The sequence below is a fragment of the Stegostoma tigrinum genome, chromosome 7 (genome assembly GCF_030684315.1).
Source record: "Stegostoma tigrinum isolate sSteTig4 chromosome 7, sSteTig4.hap1, whole genome shotgun sequence".
Classification (NCBI taxonomy): Eukaryota; Metazoa; Chordata; class Chondrichthyes; order Orectolobiformes; family Stegostomatidae; genus Stegostoma; species Stegostoma tigrinum.
Window position 1 is genome coordinate 43330122 of NC_081360.1, and position 19648 is coordinate 43349769.

The 19648-nt window shown below is 38.9% G+C and overlaps 1 protein-coding gene across 1 annotated transcript in view; it reads left to right on the top strand.

Moving 5' to 3' along the window:
- cwc22 (CWC22 spliceosome associated protein homolog) overlaps positions 1-19648 on the top strand; it is a 77707-nt gene that overhangs the window by 52256 nt on the left and 5803 nt on the right. The window contains exons 15-18 of the mRNA XM_048534201.2: positions 6550-6610; positions 14849-14926; positions 15333-15485; positions 17672-17799. Coding sequence (XP_048390158.2) covers positions 6550-6610; positions 14849-14926; positions 15333-15485; positions 17672-17799 — 420 coding nt within the window. The remainder of the gene's footprint in view (positions 1-6549; positions 6611-14848; positions 14927-15332; positions 15486-17671; positions 17800-19648) is intronic.

Sequence of the window (19648 nt, forward strand, 5' to 3'; positions counted from 1 at the left end):
TCAGTTTTTATGTGGGGAGCACTGCTTTGTAAATATAAAATAAGAAAAGAAAAAGCCATGGAACTTTGGGAAATCCTTGTTGAGATCTCCACTGCAGTATTGTGTGCAATTCTAGTGCATATATGAGAAAGGGTGATTTTTGGAAAGGCTACAGAGGAATGTATATGTGAAAAGATTGGAATAGGTATAATTGTTTTTTGGGCAAAAATGATTGATACCCAAGAAGGTATTAAAGGGTTTTTGTGGTGCCGAAAGGGAGAAACTTAATACAAGAAAAAAGTGTAGATGCTGGAAATCTGAAACAAAATCATTGCTGGTGAAACTCAGCAGATCTGGCAGCATCTTTGGAGAGAACAGAATTAGTATTGAGTCCAGTGACCATTGACTGTTTGCTTTAACAGAATGATAGCTAGCTAGAGGTCATTGATATAATTGTTAACAATAAACCAAGAGGAAATGTGTTTAGAAAGCTATGTTAAGATGTGGATCATGTTACCTGAAAGCATGGTGGAATCCAATATTATTGGAACTTTCAAAACACAATTGAACATGTCCTTGAAACTAATTTTGGTTCTTCTGCAGAAAAGAAGGAACTTGACACCAAATGGGCAGCTCTATGAACTGATACAGATATCACAGGCCAAATCGCTGCTTGCCCTGCTCTAAAATTCTATGCTTTGAATTAAAGATTAATACAGTTCTGTAATTATTAGCAAGGATTTATATTAATTGAAAAGAAGTTATACTTCACTTTGTGAATGGTCGTAACTTAGGTTGCTTAACTTTACAGCATTGAAAGAATGTGTAACCTTAATCCCAGGTGGTTCTTAGATGGGGGCATCTCTAAAAAGAAGCCTTGTGTAGTTTTCGAGATAATGGGAACTGCAGATGCTGGAGAATCCGAGAAATTCAAGTGTGAAGCTGGATGAACACAGCAGGCCAAGCAGCATCTTAGGAGCACCAAAGCTGACGTTTCGGGCCTCGACCCTTCATCAGAGATAGGCCCGAAACGTCAGCTTTTGTGCTCCTAAGATGCTGCTTGGCCTGCTATGTTCATCCAGCTTCACACTTTGTTATCTTGTGCAGTTTTATATCTTTTAGTGTCTCATTTGTCAAATTATTCTATTTATTTATCATGATATAATGCTGCACATGCCATTTGACGGTTCTGTTACTTTTGATTGTTGCAGTCTGGTAAGTTTTATGCTTTTCCAGCCAACTTGGTACGGCAAAAACCAACCTCTTGGCGTAACCTTGTTTCCTTACGCAGAAAGACACTTAGCTAGGGAAAATGTTAATGTGCAAAATGTCTGCCATTAGTCGAGACCACTAAAAAAAAAGTGGAGATAATCCAACAGATCTCTTGAGATTAGATTTAAAATGTTAAATTCTGAATATTAATTTGAGTACTGACTATAGTTTCAGTCATTTGGCAAGAAGTCAAATCGCATGGGGCTCATCTGCAGGCTTGTGTCAAGTGGAGCTTTGAGATGAAACCAACTGAAAATTGGAGAACAATAAATAGTGGTGAAAAGTCTTTATTTTTCAACTTGCTTGCTCTTTACCTTGTCTTGTGAAAAGCATTGAAAAAAAAATTGCAAGTTAGCTCCAGAAAAGCTGTAATTATTGTGCTGCCTCTGAACAAGTCTGCTATTTCATCACAGCAGCCAAGCGTGTTTTCATTGTTCTTAGGCTGCATTGCGAAATCCTGGAGCATTTCAGGTAGGAAAGCAGGCAGGTAAATCAGTAAGCTTTCATCAGATTCTTTCGGGTACTCAAGGTGATAATCCTACTTTTCATGAGTTGATATCTTTTGTTGGCTTTCCTAATCCATGTCTCAAAATTCTGGAGGAACTCCGGATGGCTTTATTTATCTAATACTGTGTGGGTAGTGCCTTAAAACTTTCAAAACAATGTGGCTTCTTGAACTTTCATGCCTGAAGAAGCAGCCACACTTAGCTGCCATCCATATTCTCAAACCTTAGCAGTGACACAGCAATCATGTTTCATCTTTAGGGTAAAAGGTGGTAAAACAGATCTGTTTGACCTGCATTAAAGTTGTCTCCTGGCACACAGTGCAGATGAAACCATTTTGCAGCCTTTACTGCCGACCTGTCTGTGATTTTTGTGTTCCTGTATGGCCTAACTTGGTTGGTGAGAGCACTAGTTCAACGAATCCAGAATTCTTATTGTACCAGAAGGGATAGTTGATGATTTTGTCAGAAACTGAGTTTCAGGTAATTCATACTTGACGCATCACGATTTCGCTACAACCAACAGCTTTGACGCCTGAGGAGTGCAAGGCTACTGTGCAACTGGTCTAAAATTTAATCGTGCCAGTTGGAAATTAAGTTAGGAATCACTTTTGTATAGGTGAAGCTGAAATTATCTTTATGATGAGAGAGGGAAGTGAAGTAAAAAATATCTAAATATTCAGTAAAGTTAACATGTCAGTGGGGTAATTTGGATCACAGAATTCATGAGTGAATGGTTAACTTGTACAGGAAGTCAGTATGGATGTAGAAAACAAAAAACCAAGAACTGCAGATGCTGAAAATCTGAAACAAAAACAGAGCTTGCTGGAGAAAGTCAAGACATCTGACTGTATCTGTGGAGAGGAAGAGGAGTCAAAGTCTTGAGTTCAGTGACTATTCTTCAGAACCCAGTTTGAAGAAGGGTCACTGGACCTGAAACACAGAGAAAATTTTGATAAATATAGGAAATCTCTGTCAGATATGGAAACCAATAAGATTTGGAATTCAAACCACCGAGGAGAAGTAAATCTCTTTCTGTTCTTGTATTGAACAGCAAACAAATGAATTTAGTGTAAGGCGTGCCAATAACGTCTTGTTTAGTTCTTGAATTCTTGAGGAAAGCATCCCAGTATTTCTGATTGTTGCCATTGATTGCTGATGCACAGATCTTTCGCCTGCTATTTTTTTTCTTCCAGGTGATCTTGAATTCTTAGAAACTCGTTACAAATGAAATGCAATCTGTAAGGAACAACTTAGTGTTTCTGTTAAAAATTTATCAGTCGAATGGTAAGATGGCATCATAATTTTGTGAAGCTCTGTTAATTTTGATGTTCAGTTCATCTTTCAGGCAGTTTAAATGTGAACTGTGACATTTGTCAATTATTAGAAATGCTTTCCTTGCCTTTTTAGCATTTCAATGTTTTCATGTAAGGACCAAACATACTTTGCTATTGACCAATGCTGTCTAGTCTCTGAATGTCCGCCTAGTCAACGCAGAACTTTGAATTTGTTCCTTCTTTGAAATCAGTTTCATGCATTCAGTTAATGCAAGAACTGTAATATTATCAAAACACTAAATGTATTGTTCGACCACTCCATTGTTTGACAAAGGATGATCCAAGTTTATTGTATAATCTGTGTTTTAGTGGCATCAGTACCTTTCATATGCTTTACTGAGTTGTTGTATGAAGAATCTACAATGAGAAACTGAGAATTAACTGAACAAGCTCTGTTCTTCCATGGATTTAACCTTAGCTAATTTATACCTTGAGATGTTCTGAAAACTTGATAAGCTAATTCTCAAAGCTCCAGAAAACCTCTATAATGCTGTACTTGTTTTAACTTGCTGTTGTAGTGCAGGTGAACAGTCCCTAATGAAACATTGCTGCATATTTGTGTGATAATGTGTAGTTTTTCTTTGTGGTTGGGGTTGTGCTGGTGAGCCTTCTTGCTGCAATCTCTGCAGTCCTTTGGTTCTACTGAAGTTAGCATACTGTAGAAGTACACAATTCTGGCCCAGTGATGATTGAATGATAGAAATGTTTACGATTTAGTGGAAAACTTAAATGCACTGTTTGCATGCACTGGACCTGTCCTGATGCTTCGGTGCAGTTGAAATATCGAAATAAACACGATGCCTCCTTCAAGGTAAGTTCCTAAAATGACACATAAATCAGACAAATAAATATTAGAGTTAAAAATCAAATCATGGGGACAACTAATCAAGCAGGCTCTGCTGTCCTAGACAGTGTGGAACTTCTTCAGTGTTTATTATCTGCACCAATCCTGTCATTGCAATATACAGCATTTCATATTTGTGGTGTTGAATTGCTCCTTGGAGAAAATTATCCTATATTTCATAATACTGTTATTTTATTATTTTCACTTGGAATGACTGAAATTGCATTACCGCAGCTGTTGATCCTATGCACCTGGACTATTATAAGGTCTTGAACTGCAAGTGTCAATTCAGTTCACTGTTGATAAGTTTTGAAATCCAAACCTTGAAAACATCAAGATATGTTACAGTTCTAATGGTGTGAATCAGGTGCAGGGTCTTCATGTGCAGTTTGACAGGTGAAAGAACAAGAGGCAAGCCCAAAAATGGTGACAGAATATTTGATTCCACGTTATTTTGAGCAGATGGTGAGGACGTCACCTTCCGACATGGCATAATTTCGGATAGTTGCAAAAATATTTTTATTTCTTTACAATGTAGCTGTCACATGTCTTTGAAAATTAATAAACCAAATCAAAAATTGGAAGCCAATTCCAATGTTCTGTTCAGTGAAGCAGGAAGGTATATTACTCATTAAACATAAGTTATATTAAAAAGCATGTTTCCTGAACGCCAGGGGTCTGGGTTTGATTCCAGCCTTGAACGATTGTCTGTGCGGAGTTTGCATATTCTGTGTGGGTTTCTGCCAGTGCTCCGGTTTCTTCCCACTGTCTAAAGATGTACAGGTTAGGTAGATTGGCCATTGTTAATGCGCGGTTACGTGGATAACTTGGGGCAGTGGTCCTGGGTGGGGTGCTTTTTGAAGGGTCATTGCAGTCTCAGTTGGCCGAATGACCCCTCTGCACTGCAGGGATTCTCTGATATTAACCACAGACTTAGAAAAACAGGTCAGTTAAGTGTGGGTGAACGTCTGTACAGATAGGGAGCTAAAAGCATTTGCAATTTCAAGTTCAAAGTCTTTGAGTTGCAAGAGTGGCATGTGAGCCTACTGATGCATCAATGTTCTGCCCTGCTTGTTATTTATATGCCTGGGTTTGCTGGGGTGGTTGGCATCACCTCCAGTTCTGTTTTTAAGTGGTTTGTATGCTTGGTCCAGTTCAGTGCATTTGTTGGTGGAGTTGTGGTTGGAATGCCAGGCCTCCAGGAATTCCCTGGTATGTCTCTGTTTGGCTTGTGCTGTTCTGGATGCATTGTCCCAGTCAAATTTGTGTCCTCCTTTGTCCATGTGTATTGAGACCAATGAGAATTGGTCATGTCTCTTGATGGCTCGGTGGTGTTTGTGAATCCTTAGTTTACTTCTGGTGTGGCCTGACTGTGTAATGTTTCTCTCGATCCTTGCATGGTATTTTTTAAATTGCGTTGGTTTTATTGGTTGTGCGTATGGGATCCTTTACATTTGTCAGTAGCTGCCGCAGGGTGGTGGTTGGTTTTTGGGCTACCCTCATACCTTGGGGTCTGAGTAGTCTTCTGGTCATGTCTGACACATCTGATGTATGGTAGGGTGACTAGTATGTCTGGCTGTGTTGTGTCTTGTTGTGGTCTGTTGCAGAGGTAACAGCAGATTATGCTTTTTGCACATCCACTGCTTGTAAAAGCTCCATATAACTGTTGCCGGTCAGCTTTGAGCAGTCCCAGGTTGCTGCGGTGTGTTGTGGCACGTTTGAATAATGACCTCTCAAAGCTCCATTTATGGGAGCTGGGGTGGTTGTTGGTTTAATTAAGAATCTGGTCCTTATGTGTGGTCTTTCTATATACGCTCGTCTGGAGGTCGCCGTTGTTCTTAGGTTCTACCATAATATCTAGGAAGGGTAGTCCAATATTATTAAATATTTTTATGAATTTTATTCCTGTGAGGATGTTCTTCATGCGTCACTGGGTTTCTTATAATCTTGTGTTTGAATCATCTACATAGCAGACCCAGAGTTTGGGTTGTATTGTGGGGAGCGCTGTCTGTTCTAATCTTTGCATTACCACTTCTGCAATCAGCCCTGATGTTGGGAATCTTATTGGTGTTGTGTTGATTTGTTTGAATGTACAGTCGTTGACGGTGAAGTGGATTATCAGACGCGGATCCAGCAGTTTCAGAGTGCTGTCTTTGATGTTTTTGGTGTCTTAGGGCGCCTGCCTTCATGATTCATCCGGCAGTGTGGCACTTGGCTTTTTGGCTAAGTCGGTGTTTATGGATGTAAGTAGTGTTGGACTGTTAATGTAGAGACCCAGGTAATGTTCTGGGGATGTGGGGTTCAAATCCTGGCAGGGCAGACTGTGGAATCTGAAGTCAAACAAATCTGGATCTAAGAGCCAAATGATGACCATGAAACTGTTGTCAATTGTTGGAAAAACCTATCTGGCTCACTATTGTCCTTGAAGGAGGGTAACTACCATCCTTACGTGGTTGAGTTGGGGCGAAGGGCCTGTTTCCTTGCTTAATGCATCTGTGATCCTAAGTCAGGACTGTGGTCTTTGTGTGATTTCTATTTGCATGAAAGGTCTAAGCAGATCATGTTTTGGGGCTTTGTTTAATTATGTTCTATGTCGATTCTTATATTTCTACAGTTTGGACTTTGAAGAATGCGCTCATAAATTATTGAAGATGGAATTTCCTGAAAGTCAAACTGTAAGTATTAATGTACATAGGCTCCAGTTATCTTTTAGATGTTGGTACAAGTTGCAAATAAGATAGTTGAATCATCGTGGAACCCATATGGAACATAACTGATCTAAACTTTTGAGTCCCAAGTGTTTTCTGACTCCTGTAATAGTGTTAAAAGTAGCAATTGTAGTTTTACCGGCAACATTGGTATAACCTCATTGTGGAGAAGGTGAAGAAGCCAGAAAGCAACAAGTGTGGAATTCTAAATGCATTTTTGAGAGTGCAGAAGAAATTTACTGAAGGGGATTTAAATTTCAGGAGTTTTATCGTGACAGGGTTTGTTAAATGTACACAATGGTGTTTCTGTGTTTATTGCTTTGAGCATATGAAAACAGTTGCAGTACCAGGCCATTTGGTTTTTCAGGCCTGCTTTGATATTAATTAAAGGTTGGCTGATCTGTCTGTATTTGGAACTCAACATTCCCATCTAGCTACGACAGTCCGAGGTTGCACAGCCTAACCTCTGTCTTAAGAATATTTAATAACCTTGCGTCCACCACCATCCAAGTTGAGTTCCAGAGTCTCTAACCTTCAGAGGATATACATGTCATCCCTGTCATGAAAGGGTGTGTTGTGACCCACGTTGTTTTTATCATGTGCAAATAACTAGGAATCAAATTTTGTCATATCTGTCAGAAATTTGAATAGACTGGAAACGATTTGAACAATGACATCACGAATGATCTTCATTACCTGTCTTTGTCATTATGAATTTTGTATTAAATCCACAGAAAAATTGATTTTTCCTTTTTTCACAACATGAAGTTTTTTGTACTATCAGATAATATGCAAATGTCTCTTTTTGAATAGAAGTTAACCAGAACAGTGTATTTCCCTTGAGCATCAATTAATTTGCTTTTTAAAAGGTAAAGCATTTGTTCCACAATCACAATGAATGCCAATTTTCCAGTTAATAATTGTCCAGCTGTCTTATAAAATGACTGATACGTGTTTTGATTGCTTCACAAGGCATTTCACTGTTCTTTTTACCATTCCAGTTCTGCACTTTATTTCATGAAATCTCAGCCATGTTAAGCTCATTTTTTGGTCCAACTTAACAGCACACTTAAGAATCATATATCCCTTAATAAAATTCTTCATGCCCTCTGCATGCAAAAAACTCTGTAGTCATTGTTTGTAGCTCTAACGCCAAAGGTCAGATGGTTGACTTTGTGCTCATGCCCTTCACCAGCACCATGTTAACCAGGTCTGATGTTGTTAAAAAAATTTCCACCTTCATCTGTCTCTCAACTATTTCTATGCCCATTAGATTGTCAAATTGCCATGTGCCTCAAAGCCTTGAGAGAGAGGAATCTAGTTGATTCCAACTCATCTTGCAAAATAAACACTTGACTAATGCTATTGTATCAAGACTGAAAATTTCCTCAACATGTCAGGAAGACTAAAACTCTTATGTTCCCAGTCCAATTACTGTTCCCTGGTGATTGTTTCAAGCTGAATCAGTCCATTCATAAAAGATTTGTTTTTGTCCCTTATATGAGGATACTGTTGCCTCACAGCCCCACGGACCCAGGTTTGGTTTCAGCCTTGGGCGACTGTCTGTATTGAGTTTGCACATTCTCTCCGTGTCTGTGTGGGTTTCCTCCAGGTGCTCTGGTCTCGTCCCACAGCCCAAAGATGTGCGGATTAGGTGGATTGGCCATACTAAATTGTCCACCGTGTCTAGGGTAGGAAATGCAGGGTTACAGTAGGGTGTGGGTCTGGGTGGGATGATCTTCGTAATCATCTACGTTTTTATTACTCCAGACTCAACTGTTTCATTGGTTTCACACCTTGGCCCCTGTGTAAACTTGCGATTAACCAAAACACTTATGCTTGTATCCTAACCCATATCAATCTCTGTTTATCTATCATTCCTTTCTCATTGATTTACATTGGCTCCTTGCCCAACATCCTTGTTTTCAAGAATTTTGTCGTGTCCTGTCCTCCATGCGTCTGAGATCTCTGCATTGTTGTGATTCTGGCCCATTGTGCATCCACAATTTTGTTTTCTCCGCCAATGCCAGTAGGATGTTATCAGAATAAAACTGACCTGTATGACCAAACTGTTCCTTAACTTGACTGTCTCATCTGTCCTAACAACACGTAAAATGACTTGATGTTTTTAGCCACATCACTGAAACTAATGCAGCTCGTAAAGAAAGATGCAACTGACTTAATTTAGAATTTTTCTGAACCACATTGAAATGAATTAATTCTGTTACGTTGTTTTTCAAAGTGGGTTTTTCACAGTAATTATGGAACGAAGACTTATTTAATTTGTATTTGATACATTTCAACATCTGCTTTCAGGTTTACATAACCATTATTTTAAACTGGAAACACAGTCCATTTTTGGAGTTATTTCCACTCCTAGCAAAATGTCAGCATTTAATATTTTTGTTTTTCTTTGGCTCACTGAAGGGATTTTAATACAATTCTGTCTGTACAAAGAAATTATTCCATCTGGTGTTGCAAGATATAATATGTATGGCTCCAAGCATCTTCAAATGCTTCATCAGTAGCCTTCTCTACAATATAATCTCAGAAGTGGGGATGTTCATTTATGATTGCACGAGGTGCACCATTTGCAACTCATCAGATATTGAAGCATACCGAATCCACGTGTGCGAAGACTTGGCCAACATGAAGACTTGATCTGATGACAGGCAACAATCTTTTGAACTGAATTGAGTGCCAATATTTTTTTCACGTTGTTTTGATGAATATTTCATGAAACAAAGCTTAATTCTTCGTATTGTTAAGAAGACAGTGTGCCAACCTGAAAACAGACATCTGATGAGAACAAAGCACATGTTTGTACAAAGAAATGACTGGCCATAGCTGTTTTATTTCCTGTCAATAAAAAGCTTAGAAAGTTCCCCAAGGCTAACTTCAAGTTAAACATAGTTGTGGCAGTAGATCACAGTGCAAGTTTGCTCTCAGGTCAGTGTCCTTGATAGCTTACTGAGCTATGGGATAATTTTAGAGATTCTTGGTTGAAATCTCAAAGAAGCAGTAAATTAATCTTCAGTTGCCAATTCAAATGTGGCCAGTGGTGCAGCAACAGGTTAAGGAGTTTCTGATTTGATTGCTGTGTTACTTAACATATTGGGAGCTGGTGTAGCCTTAATGGCCCCCACTTTGTCATTCAGCAAAATTTTGCTTAGTGGACCTTAAATCTGGAAAAACAATATGCGGTAAAGGCTACGACAGTAAAGCAGGTACAGGAGCAGAAAGACCTGGGTGAATATGCACACAGATCATTGAAGTTGACAGGACAAGTGGAGAGGGCAGTTAATATAGCATGTCTCCCTGGCTTTATTAATAGGAGCATAGAGTAAAGGAGCAAGGTGGTGATGTTGAACCTGTTGAAGGCATTTGTTGGTCCTTAGCTGGAGTAATGTGTACGGTTGTGGGCGCGACGTTGAAGAAAAGATGCATGGAAGCGAGTTCAGAAGCAGTTTACAAGACTGGTTCCGGAAATGAGAAACTTCAGTTATGAAGATTGGCCGTAGACGTGAGGACTGTTGTCCTTGGAGGGAAGAAAGCTGAGAGGATATTTGAAAGAGGTTTTCAGAATTATCAGCGGGCTGAATAGAATAGATAGGGAGAAGTTGCTCCTGCTTGCAAAAGGAAAAAGAGTAAGAACGTTTAAATTTAAAGCGATGAAAGGGTTATGTGATTTTTAAAAAGGCCATTTTCACATGTGACTGGTTTGAGTATGGAATGCACTGTCTGAAAGTGTAGTCAAGGCAGGTTCAGTTGGAATATTCAAGAGGTGATTTGGATGGAAACATTTTCCAGAGGCATGGGGGAAAAAGCAGGAGTTTGTGCACAACGTAATGACGTTTGTTGAAGACTGCTGTCAGCCCATGATTTTCCTTGATCTCTGAGTAACCCCAAATCCACTGCCATCACTTGGGTATTTCTGGCTCATGAAAAAGGACAGTAACACAAGTCTGAAATGGGTTCTTTAAAATTCATCTCCTAGGACACACAGATCCTATTGTACCTCAGAGCTCTGTATTGTTTTTCTGTTCTTAACTGTCAGACATGATTGTCCACATGATAGTGTCTTAGAATCCCAGCAGTGCAGAATGAGGCCGTTTAGCCTATCCAGTCGACACTGACCACCCGCCCCCAAGAGCATCCCACCCAGACCCACCATCCGTGTAATTTGCCAATCCATCTAATGTTCACATCGTTTGGACTAGGAAGAAACTGGAGCACCTGGCAGTAATCCATGCATACTTGGAAATAATGTGCACATTACTGTGTTTGTTCTTTCACTGACTTAAAATGACTCCTCCTGTAATTGCAGTTGAAGCAGCAATCCGCCACTAAACTCTGCTTATTTTAAGTTCTGTGATATACGCTTGGAGCTTGTTGCTGCAGAATGTACTGTGCAGTGCTTGCACTGCAGAGGAACCACCTCCAAGAGTCTTGACATAAAAATTCAATTTCAGATTTTCATATTGAAAGTAACACTGTCTTCCACGTGACTGTTTCGAACTGGCAAAATTTTTGCCAGTCACAGTACCTGATGCACCTGCTAAACCCAAGCCTCATGTTGCTGACGAGTGCACACAAACTCAGTAGCAATTTAAAACCCCATCTACTTCAAAACAGTGCAGTTTTCAAAAGGGAATAGAACGTAAAAACAAAACATGATGAAAATACACTAAACACAACGTTCTTGTACTGATAACACAAACTGTAATGGAACTTTTGTCTTCAGCTATTAAAAACTGATGTTTTGAACTGTACAAAAAATTCAGAAGTGAACAATGTGTCTTAAGCTCAGGAATTTCTTAATTTAAAAGCATAATAAAGTTTGCATAACATCTAACCAGTTTATTCTATTAACCCTTTTGCCTCAATTTGTGAAGGTATTGGGTTCATGCCTCAATCCAGGGCTTGAACGTACATTTCAGTTCCGTTCACTTCAGTATAGTATATAATGTTGGCTTTATCAATGATGGTATTGATTGGAAAAGATGTTAAACTTTGATTAGTCGTTCTGTTTTGGAGACGCAGGTGCATTTTGAATATTCCAAAACATCATTTGAAGATGAGGATGGAGTGTGACCAATTATTGCATCCTTAACTAGCAATTCCACTGACAAATCATGCTGGCAAAGCTAATCTCACATCTGTTTTTGATCATGTGGCTATTTTGTGGGATGTTGCAAATACAACATACCATTTTCAGGATATGGCAATGCACTCCTGAGGTTTTTATTGAATTTTTAATAATTTATCCTCAAACAAGAGCATCCCTTCTCTGCGTTTAGTTTTGAAGCCACAAACTAGTACTGTCCTGGTGCCACCCTGTAACAGCTGTCATTGTGCGAGTTATGCAATCATTAACTTTATGCACTGACTAACAAGATTTTGATACAAATGTTTTGATAAAGAAAAACTTTACAAATTAGTATCACCGAGGGTATGATTGCAAAGAATTCTGAATGAGTTACAGTTAACTGAGTCCTCTAAAAGATGTTACAAATTTAACTGCCATTTGCCAAAGTATTAATTTTTCATGTGTATGATTCAACTGTACATGATTTCAAAAAGTGCAATCCATACAGTGAGGGACCCAACAGGAAGCCCAGAGTGGTGAGAATGAATAGCTCACTCTGAGACACCATTCCAGGAGGGCCTGTTAGAAGCAAATTCCATTTAAAGTGCTGTTCCTTAAAACTGTTTGCTGCTGAGTCAGGCCCTGTGTAACTTAACTTCATTTTTATCTTTGATTCCCTTAGGAATTAATGCTTAAAATAAATTTGGTTTTTGAGGAAAGCAGTTGCATTCAGAAGGAAGGGCTTCTTGTATACTTGACTGTTCTCTGTGCTGAGTTGTTAATCATGTTTCGTGATCGACGTACATAATAATTGGACATTGAATAGAAGATAGATGGAAGTGACAAAATTTCATTGAAATGAAAGGTATCCACTTCACATGATGAAAATTGAAGTTGCTGCCAGCTTGCATATGAACAGCCCAGCTGTCAGCTTTTCCAAACCTTAATGCCTGATTTTTGTCAAATTAAAATGAGTACATCGCAATATTGAGAAAGATTTTGTGTGGTTGAAGTCTGGAAAAATATGGTCTTGTAATTTTGTCCTGAGGTAGGCGTTGCCAGCATGGTTCTGCATTGCACTACCTACAATGTCATATGCCCTTTATTTTAATCAGCAGATACCGATTCATTAACTCAGATGTTCTTGTAGCAAGCTCCAGTATCTTTCGAATGATGAAAAATTAATCAATGTAGTTTTGATAATTATTGTGAATAGATCCTTTCTATACTTATTTACTGCTTAGTCAATGGACCTTGCAAGAAAATGCTCAGCTAGCCAAGCATTTATAGCTGGGAATTTTGTGCGGCATATTTTATCCAGGTATTATTGAAGTACAGTAAAACTTACAACTTGTTGTAAATAGATGTGTCTGAAAATAGTATACACAGCAAGATAAAATACTGGCGGTAGTTGTACAGTTCATCCTGTGCCAAGATAAAATGCACTGTGTATCTCTGTACTTGGTAGTTTCACACCTTTATCTATGCTCACAGGTCCTAAAGGAATTCTGTGCAGTCTTGGCATATTATGGAAAACAAGCATTGGAATTTGACATTCCCAGGAGTTGCAAAAGACTAAAGGCAATTCTTATTCAGGCAGGACATTGAGGTCACAAGAGGGTCTAAGAACTGAATGGACCTTCCTTATACTTTCCCAGAAAGACCTAAAATGGTGGTCTTTCCCCACTGTGCCTTGGGCAGCACTCAGCCCAAGCTGTGGTGCATCTCTCAGCATATAATCCTGGACCATTGAATGTGCCAGTCTGCAACGCTCGGTTGATATCAACTCATTACACTGGAAGACCAACAAGTTTCTGGCAGACCAGAGAGCATCTTTTTACCAAGTTGATGGTCCTCCAGGCAGTGTTCCAGGGAACAGCCCAGAGAGCACAGAGTCGTGTGTCACGGAGCCGCTCAGGATGAACTTTGACAAAAACCACTGCATCTTTCTCCAGACCTTCTTTGCAAAGGCACATTCCACAGAGATGCACAGACAGAAGCCATAGCTGTCCATTACTTAGACTGAGTCCCAATTCTCAATGTCACTCTGGACAATAAATGTTGATCAACTACTTGGTTATGGAGAGCATCACATCCAAAGCTGATCCTTTCCTCCTGTAATATCCACAATGCAAGACAGTTTGTGGTTGAGTGAATTTTATGGGAACTGGAATGAATTCACCAACCTTCCCACCCCACAAAAGGTTTAGGCCCAGGCTAGGAGAGCTGAATCTTAATGTGTCCTCACCTGTCAGCAGCTACTCAGTTACATATTGGAATTTGACTCTGGAATTCTAAAGATTCTATTGCTTTGTCATCTATGGAATCAAACTTCTATTCACGAAGGGCACTGAAGGAGCAATGCACCAATCAAAGCAGCACTGTTCCTCCGATATAACATGGTGATGAGCACCGAAACCAGAAACTCGAATATTTTCCATTCCACACCACACAGTCCTTGATCTTGCTATGTTCATGTTTCCAAGTACTGAACTGCTATTTGGTGGCACATTCAAAAGAGATGGTAACACTATATAAGTATTATATAGCTGGTTTCTTTACAAATCTAACTTGTGTTGAATATGAAACTCTAAATCCAGTGTAACTAAAAGAGTTGGATATTGACAGGTGTGCCATCAGTAACTCTGAGAAAACATTGGTTATGGCATGGGCAAACAGGTGAGGCATCAAGAGCATGTATGAGCTATCGTTATGAGGAAAGCTAGCATATTTGATAGTTTGTGAAGAGATTTAAAATGGTAAGACATGAAATATACTGGCTATCAATTCGTTATAAATTGACATTGCAATTGAACAGCTAGAGCAAGTAAAGTGGAGGCATGTTCACAAGTCATTTGGACTATTGTGTAAAGTAGGAAAAACCTTTTACCATGCTCGTTGTTTGTAACTCATCTGACTACTTGATTTTGCGCAGAAGTAACTGAAATGAAACTCAGGTGGGGCTAAAGAAACTCATCATTTTTCACTGGTCATAACCATTCTCAAATGGTGTTTAATCATTTCCTTCGCTCTTTCCTTATTTTTCTTGATGGTCATCAGATTAATTTCATCTGTTTAAAAACCAAGGGTTAAACCAGTTTCTTTTGTCTCCACAGAAAGAATTATGCAACATGATTCTAGACTGTTGTGCACAACAGAGAACATATGAAAAGTTTTTTGGTCTTTTGGCTGGGGTGAGGCATTCATTGTAATTCTCTGTATTGTCATTGGTAATTTGAACTGTTCAGCAACATCTGTATTCAGTTTCAATTATTAGCAAAATAATTGGCCAAATTATTCAAGTATGTATTCAGGAATTCTAACTGCAATTTTTCTCCAACAATGTGCTATTCCATCTTTTCATAGTTGAGCATTGATAATTTTAAACATTTGTCCTTGAATATGATTTTGCCATGAGATAGTAAGAACTGCCGATGCTGGAGTCAGAGATAGCACAGTGTGGAGCTGGAGGAACACAGCAGGCCCGGCAGCATCAGATTTTCTGTGATGCTGCCAGGTCTCCTGATTTTGGTATATTGGTTCTGGTTCATGTTGCTTTGAACATGCTACAGTTCTCCTAATATTTCATTGTTTTTGCAGCGCTTTTGCCTGTTGAAAAAGGACTACATGGAGGCATTCGAAGGAATCTTCAAGGAGCAATACGAAACAATACATCGCTTAGAAACAAATAAACTACGCAATGTAGCAAAAATGTTTGCACATCTCTTGTACACTGATTCAATTCCATGGAGTGTAAGTTAGAGTAGTGACAGTAGTGACATTGCGCTTGTTGTGTTTTCCTTTAAGAACATGGTGCTTTTACGTTTATATCCAGAATTATGGATAATAACCCAATGAGGGTTTCAGGTTAAGTGACATAGAAGTACCTCTACCATACATATCACAAAACTTGATCTTTCTCTACAAAGTGTTGTGGGAGAATTGGGTGGCACATGATGTTATGGATTACTCAGTTATCACTTTCACAAAGCTGGTTGGACCAGTTCAGTGATGTAACTTGTCCATAATTCACAACTGAGCATAACATGTTTCAACTGCATTCAATTCCTGAGGAGTTGTGTAGCGTCCTGCATAAATTTAACATCCTTCGTAAATGCTTCCTTTTGCTCCAACTCTATTACCTGTGTTGATAGTTGCATCAACTCCTTTTCAGTCATCATTTGTATTGTATCTGCCAGATAATGTGTTGATTTGAAAATTGTTATTCTTTTTGAAAATCCCTCTTTGGCCTCACCCCCGCCCTATCTTTAAACTGCTCTGGGCCCACAAGCCCCCAAGGTATCTGAGCTTTCTTAATTCTTGCCTCTTGGGCAACCTCAATTTTAGTAATGCTGGACCAAAAGCTGCATTGGCCCTCAGCCCTAGAATTCTTCGTCTGAACTTGTTCGACTTTTACTGTCCTGCTTCCTTTGACATGTTGAAAAGCTTTTTCTTCCGTCAAACTTATGACTATCTGCCTTAATCACTTTAGTTCACACATAGTCAAGTTTTGCTTTCTGATACACCCATGAAGTGCTTTGAGACATATTGTAACGTTAAAGGAGCTGCACAAAAACTTCATGAATCAGTGAGTTGTAAGGGTGCTAATGTTAAAATATGTCAGCTGAGCATAGTACGTCACAATTTTCTCCCAGCTACTATTTTGCTTATGTCTTAGATATCTATTTGGACTGACGTCTGAGAGAGAACTTCAAGGATCAGTCCGTTTCACTCAGCCAGGAGCAGGGGAAGAGCTGCTTTGAGCTAAAGAGCTGTAGTTAGCTTGCTCAGGGAAACCTTCACAGCAGCTGTGTTGAACATTTTAAATTGGTCCAAAATTCCTAAAGGAATTACATCTTGTTGAATCTCAGTTATGGTGAATTGAAATACATAGAAGTTACAACAGAAAACTGGCCCAACCAATCTGTTTGAGTGTCACTGAAATGCTCATCCACTGTACTCTCTGCCCCAAGATGCTTTGTCTTCCACTTCTCTGCTGAGTGTTTGACCTGTTTTTAAACATTGGTAACACCTCTACTTCAGACAGTCATTTTAACAAAGTATTTGATACTTTTAAACTTCCTGCTGTGCTAAATTTCTTGTATTTAATTTTAAATCTAAGGCACTTAGTCGAAACTACTTAGTAACTGCCAACCATCGGTTTTTGTGTTTTGATTCCCGTCACAAAGCAATTTCAAGCATATTTCATCTGTTTAACTGAAATGACTCAAAATCTGAACATCCTTTATATTTGTAGTTTCTCATGTCCAGTAGCTTCTGCATAATTGCTGCAGTACTATGATTATCTCAGTAAAATTTCTACAATGTGATGCTGTACACTATTCATGACTCAAACTATAATCTTAAAGATTCATATATAAATTCACAATCAACTTGCAAATTCTGTACTTCTGACCGTAAAACATGAGGATGCCATTAATTTTATTTAATGCCGCTATCCTTGTACATGTCTGCAGAAAGATGCTTTGGCAACAATTACTTTTACGTTTTCCAGTTTTCATGTTTATTTGCATATGGAGGGGAACCGATAAAATGGAGCATTTCTTTCACCTCTGAGGAACTCGTACTACTTTTCAGTTTTGCAGCTTTCACTGAGTTAGTTCACTATGGCACTTTTACTTTTGAAAGTGGGTAGATTCAACACGCTGAATTTGGATCATGGCTCACTCAGTTCTGAGGAGGTGAGCAGACAACGTTCGGGTTACCTACCCATTGTTTACCTATTAAGAACAAGTACTTTAGAATAACTTTGGAAATATGATGTTCAAGAATTAAGTTGTGGTTATTCTCCTTGTGCATTTATGTGCCGCAAATTTATGATATTGATGGCAGATGCAATGTTGGAATTTTAACAAGGTGGTAAATTTATCGTAACATTTAGGTTCAAGTATCAGTTCAATTTTTCTACCTTTTTGCAGGTACTCGATTGTATCCATTTAAGTGAAGAAACAACAACATCTTCCAGCAGAATCTTTGTGAAGATACTTTTTCAAGAGCTTTGTGAATATATGGGGCTACCCAAATTAAATCAAAGGCTACAAGACATGTAAGTGCAAACTGTATTGCATGATAGTGTGTTCTTGTGACATTTAAATACTCGGTGTCATAACTACAACAGTTAACTGATTTGGTTCCAACCACCTTTTTATTTAACAAAAATGCCTATTTATTTCAAAAGCACGCAGTGTGAAACAGTACTTAGAAATTTTTTTCGAACTCGGCATGTGTGAAAGAGTGACAGGCTGGTCCTGTATTCATTGGAGTTCAGAAGAATTAAATATATATGATACTGAGGGGATTTGACAGGGTGGATGCTGAGGTGATAGTTTCCCATTGTGAGATAGAACAAATCTAGTGGGGGGGACAGTTATCTGAAGAGGAGATGAGGAATTTTAGAATCTTGAGTCTTTGGAACTCTACCATGGAGTGCATCAGAGGTGAGGGATTAAATGCTTTCAGGGCAATGCTAGGTAGATTTGTGACCATCCACGAGTTAAAGGACAGGTGGACTTGAGAAATTGAGGCCACAATCATTTTACTGAAAGGCAGAGCAGAGAAGGCTGAACAGTTGAATTTGTATTCATGTCATTGCTCCAGTATGAATGATTGGGTTGGACTTTACTGAAGTCAAATCGCACACAACCTTTCCAGCTCACAGGAAGAAGGGAATTCTACATTTCTTGGCATCACAGGAAAGCAGGAAAATCCTTGGTAGCCCTTGGTTCAAGTCTTCACTTGTTTTTGGTTAAGAAAATTATGGGCAAATGAGGTTTTAAACCCTGGGCGGTTTCTTATTGCTGAAAAGTGACTTGAATCAAGTCCCTTAACTGGTAAGCCACTCTTGAGATGGCCCTGATAAGAAATCCCCTGTGTCTTAAAGCATCTCCACCGTAAATAGCAAATACAGTGACTTGAAATGAGAGCAGAGTACTGTGGATGCTAGAAATAAACAGACAAAATGCTGGAAAATATCAGCTGGTCTAGCAGCATTTGTGGACAGACAAAAAGTTGATGTTTTGAATCTGATATGATTTAAGAACACAGGTCCTACCAAACTGGGAATATTGCTTCTGTTCCTGTCATGACTTAAAATGATTTTGACATTTGCTGTGGAGTTAACCAAGCCTGAATGTTCTCGAAATTGAATGTGCATTTATCGTGGTATTATCAGGACTTGAAACAGTGTCCAAGCTATTTTGAAATTCTGTTCTGGTTTGTCTGCTCGTCCCCAAAACATCTTAGCTGTAAAAAGTGACATGTCCAATGGAAAGCATTCATTTTTTGAAGAAGTCATAAATGGTTCCTTTAGAAAGTGCAGAAGAACATAATATCCTTTACAACACTTTGACCAGCTCCCAAGAAATGCATAATTAATGTATTTTGAAGTACACCATTTATATTCTGAAGGGCTGAGCCAGTGTTCCGGTAGGCAATAGGTTCCCAGTAGCCCTTTGGTATTGCTCTGTCATAATCCTGAAAGCCTCTTGCTAGTCAAATTATGGATCCACCTAGAACAAATGAACTGCAGCCATTCAAGAAAGCAGCTCAGCACCATCCCCTCAGGGGCACATTGAGATGAACAATAAATGTTGGCCCAGCACATCCTGTGAATGAAAAAAGAGGAAAAATGTGCGCAGCAACACAGTAATTGGTCATGTGTATAGCAGACAACAGGTTAGGTCCATGCCAAGCAACCTTGCCTTTGAAGTGTATATGTCAATGTTACAGGGACCATGTGCTGCAACAGATCATGAGCAGTAATTGAAATTAGAGAGAATAAAGTGTCAATGTTATAATTGAAAGAAACGTTTTAACTTGTGCAGAATATGTTTTTAAATGTTTCCAAGGTCGTCTGAAATTAATTTCGGATTGAATTGTAACAAATTTACATCTGA